An 18,172-nucleotide genomic window follows, 5' to 3' on the forward strand; every position below is an offset into this window, starting at 1 on the left:
GAACAATCCCATCCTCCCCCATATAGTCCTGACCTTGTGCCAAGCGATTTTCACCTGTTCAAACATCTGAAATCTTTCCTTGGTGGGCGGCAGTTTCAAGACGACGACGACGAGGTCAAAGAAGCAGTCAATACGTGGTTTGCATCACAGACGGCAACCTTCTACGACAAAGGTATACAACTCTTGGTGCCCATTATGATAAGTGCCTGAACAATGGCGGAAATTATGAAGAAAAGTAGTGAAAGATGTCTACTTTAATTTCCAATAAAGTTTTTTTTTTGTAAGTATATTTTTGTTTCTCTGACAGCTCATTGTAACTTACTTTCTGGATGTCTCTCATATATTCTTATTATATCATTGTTGCTAAGCCTCTAATTAGACATGCAGAATCTGCCCCATAGCCATACATGATATTATTATAGTATGACATGAAAGTTACATAATTACTAATTTCCTATTGATAGTTTTGTCCCAAATTAATCTGTTATATCTCAAGACTCCAACGTTATCAGATCTTATTTCTTACTGTATCAAACAAACTTAGATCTCAGTGTTCCTCCGGATCTTTTTCTTGCCATCTTGGTAAAAAAAAAATAATAATAATAATAATAATAATAATAATAATAATAAAAATTAAAAAAAATCTTCAGATGAGAGATAGATGTAGAAAGTTTTTTACCTTGGGTATAATATATGTTAAAGATGCCAAACTATTTTAAACCAGGTTTCACTCCATTTCCCAAGTAAGCAAACAGACAAATAAGTCAAGGTTTGTGCCTGCATGTATTGCAAGTCTAGGTGACCCGTAAAGTAGTACAAGTCTAGGCAACTCGTGGTAAAGGGTAGAATAAGCTCTGATCACTATTCTTAATATTTACCCTTAATGCAAAGCCCATCTCCTTGAAGAGATGTATGATGCTATGTATTAAAGGCAAGGGGCCACTACCCAGACCGGTTTCGACCTAATACTTATAAGTTCTGTATTACTTAGCCTTGGTATTTCTAAGCCTGACTCCCACTGATGAGACCTCAATAAAGGTCGAAACCAGTCTGGGTAGTGGCCCCTTGCCTTTAATACATAGCATCATACATCTCCTCAAGGAGATGGGCTTTGTATTAAGGATAAATATTAAGAATAGTGATCACAGCTTATTCCACCCTTTACCACGAGTTGCCTAGACTTGTACTACTTTACAGGTGTCACCTAGACTTGCAATACATGCAGGCACAAACTTGCCTTATTTGTCTGTTTGCTTAGTTGGGAAATGGAGTAAAACCAGGTTTAAAATAGCTTGGCATCTTTAACAAAAAATAATCTTGTTTTACTAACCTTTCCTCTCCTAATCTGTTGACACACATTCCCAAATGCTAACAATGTCAACTTCTTTCCTAATATCCTCATTTTTAATATGATACTGCCATTAATCCATTAATATTATCTGTTTCCTCTCCAGTTTTTCATGCAAAAAAACTTATTTCTTATCCTTTTACTCATTACTTCCTTTTGTAACATCCAGGAATGGCCCCTGTTCCTTCACATTATTCTGCCATATGAAAAACTGTGTTAATATAATAATAATATTTCAATAGCTTAAATGTCTCCCCCTCCCCTTTTTTTCTTCTATTCACTAAGCTCTGTAGTGTACACAGTCTCATAACCAACATTGAACAGTCCTGATATCGTTTTTATTATCTATCTCCACATCCTCGCCAAGGTTACTTCATCCCTTTCATATATATATATATATATATATATATATATATATATATATATATATATAAATCAGCTAATGCCGTTTTATTCCCGTATATACAGGGAGGAGGCGAGGCCGTTTTTAGCCCCATCTAACTTTTTGGAGCCTGAGTGGTCAGTTCAATCTCAACTGGTACCCAATCAGAGATAGCTGGCCAAAGGCTATCACCAATTAAGTGGCATGCAGTGAAGAGAGACAGCTCTACAGGTGCCACCATCTCGTGGTCTCTAACCCTAACACTCGTATTTAACGTCTGAAATAATGTGGGTTCTACGGTCGATTTTCTTGAGTTTACGGGACGAAAAACCCGAGTTTCCGGAAGAAAAAACCCGCTTGCCCATGCCAGAGATCGACTAACTTGGGAACCGGTTGAAAAAAGGCTTAGAAAAATTTCCTCTAGTCACCGACTAGACTCGAAACCAAGTCTTCCTTCATGCGGCCAAGCGCCATGGTGTGCAAACATCACATCCACTGAGCTACACAGGCTTATATATATATATATACATATATAAATTTTGTTTATTTTTATTATGGAGAGCCCACACATGATGGGTTGTCAGCATTTTTCTTCTAACTTTTGTTGTAGTCTCTAACCTGGTACACACAGGTAACATTTGGCCATGTGCATATATCAATACATGATGAGGATCTTCAGACTTGTTATTTGCAGTCATTATGAATGTGAATCACTTTTACCAATCATGAGAAATGACTGATAAAGGAATCAGCTGAAATCGAGCATCCTAAATAGGATTTGAATCCAGTTGTTCAAACTGATATAGAGCAAATATCTATATTGCTGCAACTGAACCATCCAAGTGTCATAAAGGAAGATAATTAGAAAGACAACTGACAATAGGTAAAGTTGCTAAATTTATGAGTAAGTATAAATAATAATTTGGTTATTATTTAAATTTTTAACATTTTACACTAAGAAAAATTGTTTTTTAATTTTATTTGGTAATTAAATATAGAAAAAGGAATATTAAGATAACTGATATTTAATATTAAAAAGATTGACTGATATTAAAACCAGAGGCTGGTTGATAGCAAAAGCTGACCTGTTAAAAATGCTCTAACATAATACTTCACTGTTGTATGCTATGTAGGTTTTCCTGTATAAAATATTTTATTGTTTTCCAAGTGACCCTAGCAACTGGCTAGGGTCACTTGGAAAATTACCTTTGACATATTCAGTAGTATGGGCTTCATTGAGAGTAGCATGTTTTATTATTATATGGATATCTCCATGGAGTCAGAAGACTCATCACGGTGATTAAAGCATTTTGTGATTAAAACATTAAGATGTGTGTGTATTCCTAGATGTGTTCCCAATTTATCCAAATTCTGATCCTGACACATTAATTGCTATGGTGACAATAATTTTAATTTTCTTAACAATGAGAGAACTTGTATGAAGTTGTGGGAGCTTTTCTATCCATCAAAACTGTCATTCCAGTTATGTGAGTGCAGAAATAGAAGTATATGCATGAATTCATAATTTTAATATTGCTAAATTTCATATAATTTTAATGGCTTGTCATGTTATAATATGATGTCTTTGCTTTGGAATTTGCATGCTGGTTGGTTGTTATAGTTGAGGTGCTAGTTACTGTTGTGCAGCCCTCAGGTCAATCCTCATTTCGAAATTCACTTGAATAAGACACTTTGTTATTCCAGATTTTTATATTTTACAGTTCCCAAATCAGTCCCACATTAGATATCCCCCCCCCCAATGCTGATCCCAGAAATTAACTTTATAAAGCAATACCCAGCACCCAAGTTTCTTGTATCTTGCCATATACATCCCAGTGTTCTTGAATGACTCTTGGCTATGGTCACAGGCCAGCTTATGTGTGTAATAAAAATCTGTTCACTTCCACATGAAGCATGCTAATTCACATTCAGCTGAAAACCTGAGATTTTTAGGGAAATGTTCTTTATGTCAGCAATGAAAAATGACTCCAGGACATTTCCAGTTAACAGGCAGATGTTGTGTCATCGTTCCAACTGAACTATTGGGTAATTTTTAGAATTGGCAGGCTCTTAATTTAATGTCAGTTATTATGGATATGGACATGGGAATTTTTCTAGAAAAATTCCCATGTTACACCTCTAAGTAAATATTATTTTTATGGTTATTTAGCCTATTTTTGTGTAGGAGTACCCCTTTTTTATAATGTCATTGGCTTTTTACTTAATTTTTAGGGCATTACTGATGTTTTAAACACAGATATATGAAGAATATATAGGAATATAGGAATAATAATCCAGACATACCTTTGTAGGATGTTTCTGGTTGTCTTCTTATTTAGTGGCATCTGGCATATGGCAATATACATTTATCTGCTATTGAAGTATGACTGAAAGGAAGGGGGAGATGGAAATGTGGGAGAATTATCAGTGAGGCAAGAGGTATATGAATTTTAAACCTGGGTTTTTTAAGGGTAGGCAGAGAATTCTTTGGGAGGGGAAGTGAAAGATGGAAATTTTTGGAGGAGGAGGATATGATGGGATAAGATCAGGGGTGGGAGTAATGGGGTATGACCAAAAAATAGCTTACATACCATATTAAACTAAACAGGTATTATATATTGTTATGAAACTGACTGTTTCAGTGTAATAAGTTTCAGTTTAATAAGTTGTATATGATTTTATACGAATTAAACATAGTTTTCGTATGTATTTAGATAATTACGAAAACCACAAAAAAAAGTAACACATCGCTTTACAGAATACAGTACATATGATTAAATATAAGTGTCATGAGTGTCAAATAGTATACCAGTAAGATAGCAAACTGATGTTGGTAGATCACTCTTGCCTGCTTTTTAGACTTGAATATGTTTCTTCTTATTCTTCCCCTTATTTATACTACATAGACTCCAGATAAACAGATATAATTGCCTGGAATGTATGCATATAATCAGTTAACTGTTAACTGCCAACAATACACTTGTGACAGAAATCAAGTAGCATGATCCAAAATTAACTATGGAACATTATCTGTTGATAGTAATGTAAGAATGCTCCTCAGCCAAGAAATACACAGGATGATTCACTTAGTTAAGGAACAGTGCTGGAATCTCAGCAGTCTCACATAGAAACAACCAAAAGTTCAAAGAATCTATAAATGCTTGAATTAGTAGTAAGATCCTATGTAAGAGTTGCAGAGCCTGTTTCTAAACCATAGCAATCAACAATGCATATTCAAGTGATGTAAAGGAGATGCAATGGATCTGCAGAACAATGGAAATCTATAGAATGAGAAATCATGCTACATCCCACCCACCAGTGAGATGAGAACATGTGAATGTGGCAGATGCTAGGGAATAACTTATATAGAGTGCATCATTTTGTGACTTGGCATAACCATAACGGAGTTAGACTTTTGTTTTACTATCCAGAAAAATAATGCTGTAATATTGTGCTTCAGACAGTAGATGAGAGTGGAGATCTGGGTATGATGCTCAAAAGTGATCAGATTAGAAGTTTAAGAGAGCAGATTGCTGCTGTAATAAGGAGCACACTGAGAGGTAAGGATCACAAGGTGGCAATCCACTATATATCGCATTAGTCAGACCAGATGGACTGGCCTCAGATATGGTCACCTAGTTGCCATTGTGATGTGGAACCAAATGACTAAGGCATTATCAGGACTCTGGAATGTTGATTATGGGGAGAGGTTGAGGGAATGTAAACTGTAGAGCTTGGAAAATAGGTGCTGTGAAAGAAATTTGTTAGTAAGATTAAGAACAAGAGGCCATTTCTGAAAGTTGTATAAAGGTATAGTGAAGAAAAGAGCAGCAAATGAATGGAATTCACACATCCTGGTAATGAATGAGTTTAAGGTTTAACTTGATAGATTAGATATTGTTGCTTATTGAGTGAAACCTTCTACGATGAGTGCCCTGGTCAAAGGGGCACTCATCGTAGGAGGTTTCACTGATAATATAATTTAATATTATTAATTTAACAATAATATTAGATTAGAACAATATGAATCATCCATATCTATCATCTGACTTGGCTTAAGGAAAATTATTTGGAAAAAAATCACAACAGGTATGAAAAACATCCCAAATCCAACTTTATAAAAATAGTTTTGGGAAGAACAGGAATGTTGTATGTGCAAACTGGACCAGTGTGTCAAACAATGATATTTGGACTGGTGATTATGAAAGAAAAATGGCCCAAAATGTCTAACTCAGTGATATAATTATTATTGCTTTTGTGTAAGTGACAGCATGAAGAAATTCCTTTGTGCCTATGCAGATTAATTGGAAAATGGCAAATGTAGAAAGGAATAAAGACAAACAGTAATTTCTTTCAGTAGACAAAGAGGATCCTACCAATAGAAATTCACCAAAAGCTTTGGCTAAATATATCAGTACATTAGTTAGTAACGTGCAAAGGTTTTCTTGCATGTTACATGCTATTTTCTGACTTGTGTACTAACACAAGTCAGAAAATTATCAGAGAAAATGATACCAGCCTATGCCAGAGATTGACATAGGCTGGTAACATTGAATTAGTTGATGTCTGGCACAGACAAGTAAGATTTTTTCTCCTGTAAATCTCTGAATTTTAAACTTGCATATCAAAAAACTGTAGAACTTGCATTATTACTGTGAACAGTATAGTGTTAGGATTGAGGATCACACGATGGCAACAGTTGTCTGCCATATTCTTGCCCCAATGTTTTTGAAATCATTGATAGTCATGGGCCCCAATTTCTGAGAAATTGGTTTTGGCTAAAAAAACTTGACTTACTTTTCTGTAGATTAAATGGCATTAAATTATTTATTACTTAATTTTTTTTTTTTTATGAACATGGCCAAATAAGCATATAAGAAGAAAACAACAGTGTGGGTGGAAAGTCATCATCACAGCTTGATGATGATGATATCAATCTAGCAGTGCAAGCAGACAGTGACTTAAGCAGTGTTGGGGAAGATATTTAATATTTTGCATGGTAGCATATGAGATCATGTTCATGAATGGCTGGACTGATAATCACAAGAAGGTATGCAGGGTAGCAATATTTACCACTATTGCTACTGTCCAAGTGCAAAAAGGAGAATTTATGGCATGAAAGTATCTCAGTTTTTCCAATTATAAAAACTTCAAAATGAAAAGTACAGAACAGATAGTAGTTATCTTTTAAAATGATTTAAAGACATGGAATCATTTTGGTAGATTTCACATCAGCCTGGTCAAATTGATAGCATTATCCCTTCTTTCTATCCATTCAAAAATCTACTCACTGTGGCATAGATAGCTGTGAATGTTTTAGGAGGTACAAGATTTTCATTATCTGCCGCTAGGGCATTGCCCTGCTTATTTGAGGTATGAAGTGACTTGAAAAAATTCTGTTTGGTGTCTAGAGTAAGATCCCAAGATTATTGAACTCTTTTATCCCCCATCCCAATCTCATTAAGCAATGAGATTGTTTTTTTCAGAACAGTCCTTTGAATAAAAGTAACAAACATGTTTATAGTTTAGACTGCTAGAGCATGTTGTAATCAAAGATGCAACTTTCGAGTCAGGTGGCGCAACAGTTTTCATGTGACAACTGTTGAAGTAAGAGTGTGTGAGTGGAGCATGTCAAAAGTTGCATCGTGAAATAAAGAGCTGTGATAAAAGTTTACTGTAAGTTAGGAAAAACTGCTACAGAAATTTATCAAGACCTAAAAAAAAAGTTTATAGTGATGACTGTCTGAGCTGTGCACAGGTGTTTTCAACATTTAAAGAGTCGAGAAAGAGAGAGATATATAGAGTCCCTGGAGTATGAACCATGCTGTGGATGGCCAGTTTCTGCATAGAAAATTAAAATATGGTGAAATTTGTTCACCATATTTTCACCACAATGAAGAGTCGGTATTATTTAGTAGTAATGCAAGGCCATTTAGATAGTTATTCTAACACAGGGTAACAACTAACTATCTAAACTGAAAAATTCATATGCAAGAAGGGAATACCATTGGATTCAACTGTTATTTCAATTATGGTTATACTACCAACTTTTTTTTTTTATGTTAATACTGTGTAAACCCAACATATTAATTACCCACATGGCCTTAATGTGCTACAGACCCAGAAATCTCTTGCATGTGGGAATAATATTGAATATTGTTATATGACACACACACACACACACACACACACACACACACACATAAAGAGTTTGAACTTAATATTTAGCACATCAAATGTTAATTTGTAGTACACTTTTATGAGTATTTGTGCAGAAAATCATGTTATTATAAGCAAGTATTCAAGAATCCAGCCTTCATAATATAACACTTCATCCCTTAATTTCAGTTTGTTATACTAAATAGTATAAAGAGGAATATAAAAAATTCTACAGGACACAGATGCAGCCAACAGTGACTGCTTCAGAAGAAAATATAGTGCAAGACTAAGAACCATACAACTGATGAGCACTGGATTTTCAGCAATAGAGATTCTTTCTATTAGAACTATATGCATTAGAACAGCGCTTCCCAAACTGTGGGCCGTGAAATAATGAGGGGGGGGGCGTGAAATAATGAAAACAAATTTAAAATGTTTTAAAACTAAGTAGATTTTTTTATTTTAAAAGAAACGTATTTAACTTTTATTATTATTTATTTCTTTTTTGTTATTTTTTATATTTTAATGGAAAAATTCACACATTGGTGTTGGTTCACAAACTTTACTTCCTGCGTATTTCGGCGCTTAATGAATATTAGTAAATATTGCTTATTCATATGTTTCATTTCAAAGCAGTGGCTAATTGTATTTACTTTGAATGCTCTCCAGGGAAGCTCCAAATCTTCCTGTCCCTATCAGGGACTGTTGATATTGACTTTATACACATATCAAAACTCGTTTTATATTATCCCTGTCATCCGAGCTAGTTTTCTGTTACCAATAAAAGTTTCGCATATACTTCACACATGAAAAAAAGCTTAAACAAGTTCATGTGGAGAGATAGTAACTCGCTTGCAGTGGTAAACAACACGCCCTCCCTAACAGCCACTATACTGCAGAGGCGATAAAACAAGTACTTTTATTATGCCAGTGAATAAGGTATGAGGAGTCTGTGTAATATATTTCTCAACAAATAGTGCAATTAGAGACAACTGGGATAAAAACACACTAATTAATGATCACGTCCCCCTCATACAGAAATTATGCTGTATAGACTGAAACAAAACCATATGTTGCATGGGCAAACACAGTATCTAACTAAAAACTATTGTTATTAATTAGATGTGTGCGAGTTCGATTTCCCAAGGCAGCAATAAAATTCAACTGAACGTGTTAAAATTCATAAAAGTGTTAAAACTAGGTAATATATATATATATATATATATATATATATATAATGAATGTTATGGCAGTTTCACATATGGAATTCGGTTGAAGAGAGTTAACATTTCAACTCAATTGTCAGCTATGCTTTTATCTTTCGGTTGCGCGATCTTTTGTTAATACCTCACCAATCATATACATGTTTTAATAACCTGCCTTTGCTGTCTGTTTCGCGTTAGGCTTAATTACCTTAAAGGGAGAAAAGTCACAAAAGAGAAAAATGTTCCTGGTCTGGGGATTCCCTTATTCAGGTAATATTCACTAATTTCATGTTATCAGTCTGTGGTGTGCCAGTATCAGTAAATGGTGATATTATTTGATCTATTCTATGTTAAAAAATTTAACCCTGAGATGGATAAGTGGCTGATAAAAAATAAAAAAAATTTCTCGCAAACAATCAGAAGAAGCAGAAACAGACTCATATTTTTCATATTTTACCAGAACAGCCTGCATCGTCTTCAGAACCAAATGGTAAGAGGCAAAAAATGTAATATATGCATTTGATTTTTGCAATATTCACTGTGTATGTTTTATATTGAATATAAATACAATAAATATTATAATAATATATGTCTCTATTACGATTTTTTTTTTCAAGGAGGGGCATGAAATATTTTAATTTTTGCAAAGGGGGCCCTGACATCCAGAAGTTTGGGAAGCATTGCATTAGAATCACAAAAACAAAAGCTGAAATGCAGTAGTCAATATCTTATCTGACTACCTTTCTTCCTACCTCATGTTGGAGGCTTAATGGATTTTTTACAACATTCAAAAAGAATTAAAATAGAATTTAATACTTCATTTACGGGGATTACAAATTTAATATCCCCTTAATTTAAGTAACAAATTTAATAATTTGTAATCCCCGTAGATGTCCTCGTGACTAGGACGAAATATAGGAAGCATTAAATTCTATTTTAATTCTTTTTGAGTGTTGTAAAAAATCCATTAAGCCTCCAACATGATGTCCTCACAGCACTTAAGCCTCTACACACGAATTTCTTCCTACCTGTCAGTGCCAAACCAACTGGCATGGAAATTGAACAGTGCTGTATTGCAAATCCACAAGAAGAAATGTAGCAAAAGAATGTAAAGCACAGCAGAAACCTAAGAGTAGAAATATGTACCATCTCCAGGTTTCAGATTGTTGTGGTGGAACAAGAGTTAATCTAGGAAATACAGACAGCTCACTGTTTAATTAGTTTAGGATCACTAACAACAATCAAATAAAAAAGGATTGCAGCATTTCAGAGTGAGAGAGCTCTGCTTAACAAACAAACAAACAAAAAGAAAAATGAAATTTTCATCTATCCCAGTGCTCTTCTGCCTTTTAATGCTTAGTGCCAATTTTGGTAACTTTCATGAGGGTAAAATTTCCTTACCACCCATTAATATTTAAGTAGAAAAAAAAAATATTCTATCATTTTTGGCATTCGATTTGATCTTATTTATAGCCCTAATTATTATACTTAATGATGATTGAAGGCCTGTACTCAAATGTTTTCCTACAAGATGTTGCCTATGTACCACACAATGAATACACAAAACGTTTGGCACTTCCTCCTTCAAATAATCAACAAAACCACGATAGTGACCTATCATCGATGATCAGTAATGCATGCAACAATATTGTTCAAGGTTATATTATTTTTTTTTCAAAGTACAATTTCACAGCAGTAAATATTGATAATCCTTTTGTATCTCTAATAAGATTAAAGTGAATAACATTTCTTCTTGCAATATACTGTTTTCATCAAGGTACTTTACATATGCCATCAATAAAGCATTATTACCTGCAATGGAGACTCATCCAACTGCATGGAAAATTATGAGTTTTGAGGATAGCTATAAGTTTATTTTCAATATTAATTGCCAGCCTGGTTGGCTGAGTGGTTAGCATATCCACTCTCCAGCCAAAAGGCTGCAGGTTTGAATCCTGCCGTGGGCATGGATGTTTGTGATTGTCTGTGAAAATAATAGTGATGGTGGCGGACGGTAGATGGCGTTGGTGTATATGATGAGGTGAGCGATGGAGCCGGAGAGTTGTAGAGTAGGTGCCCTCCCTCAGTGAGTCTTTGGACTCCCTGGAGGTGTCAAATAATATAATAGTAATAATATTAACCTCCATTTTGTCAATGTGTTGCCTCACTGTGGTATTGCTAACAAACTAACATTGCTAAGGGGCAATGTTTTTATAACTTCAATTAGATCCTGATGCATTACTGCTGATATAAATTCTTTGATAGAGGGTATTATCAAAGTTTTTCCAATGTTATAACTTTCACCCTTTTTGCAATTAACTGTGATATATAATAAGCTGCAGTTAATCCATGTTTGTTCTTTGCATTTTGTTTCTTGAATGAAGTTATTGTAGAACGATTTTGAAATCTTTCATAGAGTTCTTGAAAATTTTCAAAGGGCTTATATCTTTATCTTTTGAATGCTTTGTAGCAAGATGTTCTCACAAACTACTTGGTTTCATTGCTTTGTTAGAAAATGTCTTGTGGCACAGTAAACACGTTGGAAGTTCTATGTTTGAAACAGATTTGATGAAACCAATTCTTCAGACACTTCACAATAATAATAATAATATGAAAAAAATCAGAAATCTCATCAATAGCAATACCAGGCACTAGCAATATATGTTTTGACTGAGTCACAGAGGCTGTGTACACTACTGAACCAATATCATGGTGCATTGAATGAAAATGTTTTGGCACAAACTTGTTTTATGTATATTCAATACCTGTACAACTGTATGCACTCCCGGCATTCAACCAATAGCATGGCACAACAAATAAAATTGTTTTGGAACAATCTTGTATTATATTACTTGCTCATCATCATCATCATCATCATCATGCATATCAAGGATTTAGGCCTAGCATGGCCTGTTCCGGCCTTAGAAGTCATCGTTTAAGAGGACGTCCTGGTTTTCTTTTTCCTAATGGCTTGGACTTTAAGACTTGTTTTGGTAATCTTTCTGTTTTCATTCTTTGAACGTGTTCCATCCATTTATGTTTATATTTTTTAATTTTTTTCTATTACTGGTTCTTGGTTTAATTCTTTCATAATTTCTTCGTTTCTTTTGTGATCAAATAGGGTATACTTTGCAGTTTTTCTCATAAACTTCATTTCTGCTGTTATTAATCTTTGTTTGTCTTTTTTGTTTTATTGTCCAGATTTCGCTTCCATACATTAAGACTGGTAGAGCTAATGTATTGTATACTTTTAGTCTGGTTTGTTTTTGAACTAGATTTGGTTTAAATATAGTTAATTACACCTGTTATTTTTAAATATTTTGCAATTTTTACATTTACATCTTTTTCATATGTGATCATACATTCTAGGTAGTTAAATGAATTCACCTGGTCTAAGATCTTGTTATCTATTACTATTTTAGTTCTTGCTGGATCTTGTCCTTTAAAGACCACAGTTTTTGATTATTCTGTTGATATTATTATATACCATAATCTTTGGCTATCTCATTTAGATCTAAAATAGCTTTCTGTAAATTATCTTCAGAATTTGTAATTATTATTTGGTCGGCGGCAAAAAGGAGAGTGTTTCAGTGCATTGTAGGAGAAAGTTTAATTCCTTGATGTAAATTTTTATTCCATTTTATTATTATTTCATTTAAGTAGTTATTAAAAAGAGTTGCTGAGAGGGGACATCTCTGTCGGACCCCTTGGTTTATCTCTCTCGTATATGATAGCTCGTGATTTAATGTTATTTGTATTTGATTATTTTCATATATACTTGTGATATCTTTTAGGATATTATTTGGTATTTGTCTTTCTTTTAATGTTAAATAATATGTTTCTTTTAACTTTGTCAAATGCTTTTTCAAAGTCAATAAATGCAATATGTGTTTCTAAATTGTATTCTCTTCTTTTCTCTATTATTAATTTTAGGCAAAAAGCCGGGTCTATACATGATCGTCCTTTTCTAAATCCATTCTGTACTTCTAAAATAAAGTTTTCGGAATATTGCATTAGTTTGCTATTTAAGATTCTGCTATATATTTTGTAACAGGAATTTGGTATACTGATACCTCTATAGTTTTTAGGGTTATCTCTATTACCTTTTTTAAAGATAGGAATCACAATTGCTTTTTTCCATTCTATTGGGGGGATACCAGTTGAATAAATTTTATTTAAAAATAATAAGTCTTTCTTTGAATCTTTTTCCTGCATATTTATACAGTTCTGAACCTAGCTTATCTTCTCCAGGTGATTTTCCGTTTCTTGTTTCTTTCAGGCTGGTTTCTAATTCTTCTTTAGTTATTTCCTTTTCATTTTCGTTAACTGTTTGCCAGTTGTCTTTTTTAAAATATTTGTCTGTCCACAATTCTGTGTAGTAATTTAGAAATTCTTCTAATTTCAATTAGGTGTTTAATTTTATGTTTTCTTTGGTATCTGCATTTAAGTGTGTCAAAATCTTGTATACAATGGGTCTTATTTTATATAAATCATGTTCTAAATTAGCTATGGCTTTTTAGCTATGGCTCTTATTCTTTTATATTTTCTTTTATATTCTATTTCATCTTTTAATCTTTTACTGCTTAACCATTTGTGATAGGCTTCTTTTTTCTTTTTGATTATTTCTTTGATTGTATCATCCCAGATCTTCAGTTTTTTCCTTTTATTAAAATTTTTGGTCTTTCCTAAGCTTTCATTTGCTGCTACATTTAGTATTGTTTTTATATTAAGCCATTCTATTTCTTCATTTTGTTTTATTTTATCTAGATATTGTTAATTCTTTGTTCATATAGCCATTATACATTTGTGTCATTCAACAGTCTAGTTTTATAAACAAATGTTTCAAATTTTCTTTCTGTTCTTGTTACTTGTAGTCATTTAGGTGGTAATCTTAATTTTATTTTAACAAGGAAGTGGTCACTGCTTATTTCATATCCTTTGTGACCTCTAACATCTAGTGAAAATTTTAATGTCTTTTCATTTAATATAAAATAATCTAATATTGATTTCCATCCTCTTGCTGCCCAAGTATATTTATATATGTCTTTATGTTTATAGAAGGAATTCATTATTTTTAGGTTATTATAAACCACAAAGTCAAACAATTTTTTACCATTCCTGTTTACGGTGTGTTCTCCATGTATTCCTATATTATTATTAATTTTCTTGTTTCCAATTCTTGCATTTAAGTCTCTTGCTAAAATTACGTAATCATTTTTATTTATTTTATTATATATGTTTTGTAGCTGATTATAAAAATCAATATTATCCTGTTTTCTTCCATCTTCTGGGGCATATAAACCAGTTATTGTTAATTAGCCTCTATCTATTTTTATTCTAGCTTCTATTATTCTTTCATTCCATAATTTATAATGTTTTAACTGTTTTGAAAGGGAGTTATGAATCCAAATCATGACTCCTGCTTGTGCTCTTTTGGTCTCTGTCGACTCCACTGTATATCACATTAAAATTTTCGGTTCTCACAGTTCCTTTTAATTTCTTTTTTCTTTCAGTGATTACTGCTATTTTAAAATTTCTTTCATTTAATAGTTGATTTAATTGTATTTCTTTATATGCTATTCCTCTTGCATTCCAGTTTGCTAAGTGAATTATATTTTGTCGTTTCCATTTTTGTTTTACCTTTTCCATTCCAGGGTCGTTTATTTATGATAGTAACTTTTTCTTTTCACATATATTATCTCACAAATTTGAGTTTGTAAATTCTGGATTATTTTAACACTAGCATATAATTATTCTGCCACCCACCTGAAAGCTTAAATTGCCCACTAGTGGGGAGTACCACCCAGATCGAAGAGCATTGATGTAACCTGAATCATAAATATTGCATAGCAAAAACTAGTGAATAGCAAAAAAACACCAAACCAATGTGTTTTTGCTATTACTAATAATGCAAAACTTTTATATTTCTCATCTCTCTCTCTCACACACACAAACTGTTACAAATATAGAAAGAGTGTATTAAAAATCATTCATCCCTTAGGGATAGAATGATTCATACCTACTTCAACAGAAGTGTATAATTTATTCCTAACTTGTGTAAAGGCATAACAAAGACAGGTTTTTAAAAGATCTACAAAAGAAGCTCAGGCAGTTACCGCTATTTATCAAGCAAAAAGTTAAACTTGACTGTATTTATCAGAGGTACAAATCTATAAAGTGAAGTGAAATTTAAAAGTTCACACATGCTTTAATTAAGAATATCTTAATTAAATCTTTAATAAGCCAGCCAATCTTATAAAATAAAATTTCCAAGTTATCATATGGAACTTATTTGTTATAAATTAAAATCTACAACTAAGAACAACCATGTAGATTAAAAATTGCAATAACATTTCACCTCCTTTAAATATGAGTATCACTTGAAAAATTGATCCTTAAAAGTAAGATTATAATTAATCCAACAATTAAGCTATTTAAAAATGTCTTATGAAAAATTTTTAGTTTGTTTTATAAATCAAATAAATAATCTTAATTCATTTTTGCTAACATAGATAACAGTATCCATTCATATAAGTTCCTCTATAATTCTTCCAAATAATTTGAACTTAAAGTCAACACATTAAATGTATTCCTATAGTAAACTTCTGTTTAATATTAAAGTTGGCACATGTACCAAAAACATATACTGATGGCAATATTTTTCATGGTAAACAAGCTAATACTTCTTCCATTAGTACAGTCACATATAAAGCAATATATCCACACACACACACACACACAAAAGTGAATCAAGAGATTGTTGTGAATAAAAGTAATATTGGTCTCATTTCTCAACTTCTGCTCCCTGAAAATATTACCTAGTTTCTGAGGTTTCACACAAGTTAATTTTCCTTTAATTATATTAAATGCTCAATATTATGGAGTAATTAAATGATTTTTAAATTGCAGTTACTTATGTCATTCACTAAATTATATTTAATTGATTTTTAAATCTGTATTTAGTATGAATTTAAGTTGATAATTTTTTCATATATACCAATGATGGACAGAAACAATGGAAATTATCTCCAGAAACCAGTTCTCATATAGTGAGTGTATGCTCTTGTTTAGATGGCAATCCATAAGACACCTGCAGCGGATGTGTTGGATATATAGTAATTGGCAGATCCCACACCATAGTTTGAACATCAAGTGATGATGGCCCTTGCCATAAACTTTTTTCAGCAGATTTTCTTGGATTGGAACATGTTACAAATTCAAAATGTAGTCTCCATTTAAGTGACACAATGTCTGTTGAAAATGCAGGTGTAATTGAAAGAGGAATGGGAAGTATCATTTGAGTGTGACTTAAATGTAAACAAAATTCATGATACTTATTATAAGTTACTGTAGCTACAGCTTGCTTTTCTTGCATTCTACAGTGTTCCTTAAGTTCTTCATCACTTACAAGAGTAACCAAAAATTGCACACACTGCACTGTTGCTTGGGAAAAGTCAAATACCCCAACAACATCTTCACCCAAACGATAAGCAGTCTTCAGAAGACAAAATCGCACAACTTTTCCTTGCTGATTGGTAATATTATAATAGCTTGCACTCCTTCTAGCTGTAACAGTTTCCAAGAGCTGTAATGCTATGTCCAAGGCAGATTGCTTTTGTTGATTTTGAAGAAAAGGATTTGTAGGTGCAACCTGTAATTCTTCACTTTCGGTGTGAAGAAGACTTTCTGAGAGGCCGCACAAAATTAAAATCCTAATTGGTATCTTCAATAATTTGATTACAGCATTTACTCTTTGGGTACCGATAGTAATTTTATAAACATATTTCACTGCCTGTCCGCGATATGACGGTGGAGCATCGCTAGGTATGCTCTCTCTATAAACAAATGTTTTACTTTCTCCTGGTAGGAGTCTTAGATCACAAAATAAAATCTTTGGTTTCGTAGAAAACACAACGTGACCTCTTTCTCCTCTACAAGGAATGAATGAAGTGTCTTTTGATGCTGTAGCAAGCTCTTCTTGCGAGACTGAACTTGGAAATTTAACTATACTATCAACAACTGAGCACTGACAATGAATCTGTGCGCTAGCCCAAGCCAGATTTTCCTCAACATCAATGTTTGATTGTGACTGCGTCTGCGGATGAGGTAGTGGATTCCTGAATGTCACTAAACACTCAACTGCTTCCCCAGCTAAGTATACTGGTACACGAGTCAGTTTAGCTAACACTTCTATCATAATCTCACACGATGACACACCAAACACATAAAAATAACTTACATAACACAAACCGCATTAATAGAAATTAAAGTAACAACTACATACGGAAAAAAAGCACATTTAACAAAGATACACACAACATTTAGAATATCTGACCATTGCGCCCTCTAACCTAAACTTCTGATATTAACGTGACAATGATGTTTTATTAAACAAAAATAGGGTATCGAGGTTAAAGTAAAAGACAAACAGCGTCTTTTAGTTCAACATTTGCATTCGCATAAAAGCTCTTGTTAAGGGTTAATTTCAGATGATGACTCAAGTTACGAAATTATTGATGTGACAGTGCAACATATTTATTAACTATTATTGCGTTGATAGTCAATGATAAGCAGAAAGATTCATGATGAGTAAACGATTATGACATATATTATAACGCATTCTATACTAACATCTTTGCGCTCTTCAAAGGCCTGTGAATATTTACAATGTTTTGATCCAAAAACAAATTTTCTGCCTTAAAAAAATGAACTTCGTATATTTACAGTAGTGAACAAATTAATCTGAACAAATCAAATTTTCGTCAAATTTTTTGTTTTGATTTGGCTTTTGTTTCAGTTCACAATAATTTCGGTTTACTATTTTCGGTTTTGGTCTTCGGTCACTATTTTGGTTAAGTGCTGCGTGTTTTAACTGCTTTAACTGTCTCTACAATGTTTATTAATAGTGTAAACAAGTTGACATTCATAATGTTTTATTCATTATGTGTAGCTATAAAATGGATACATCTCCAAGAAAGCGTGCACAAATATGTACTCTTTCTCAGCACATATCCATGAGTCAAAGACAAATTTTCAATGAGTGTGATGTGTGGTGTGGGTAATGTTAATGCGCTTTTA

General features: G+C 32.9%; 1 protein-coding gene across 1 annotated transcript in view; it reads right to left on the bottom strand.

Moving 5' to 3' along the window:
* LOC150108251 (RAB6A-GEF complex partner protein 2) overlaps positions 1–17,392 on the bottom strand; it is a 29,837-nt gene extending 12,445 nt beyond the window's left edge. Inside the window, exon 1 of the mRNA XM_090415700.1 lies at positions 16,092–17,392. Coding sequence (XP_090271826.1) covers positions 16,137–17,291 — 1,155 coding nt within the window. The 5' untranslated portion in view covers positions 17,292–17,392 and the 3' untranslated portion in view covers positions 16,092–16,136. The remainder of the gene's footprint in view (positions 1–16,091) is intronic.
* Between the last annotated feature and the right edge of the window lie 780 nt (positions 17,393–18,172).

This window comes from Typopeltis vanoorti, chromosome 3, assembly GCF_054136105.1.
Source record: "Typopeltis vanoorti isolate ZY-2024b chromosome 3, IOZ_Tvanoo_1.0, whole genome shotgun sequence".
NCBI lineage: Eukaryota > Metazoa > Arthropoda > Arachnida > Uropygi > Thelyphonidae > Typopeltis > Typopeltis vanoorti.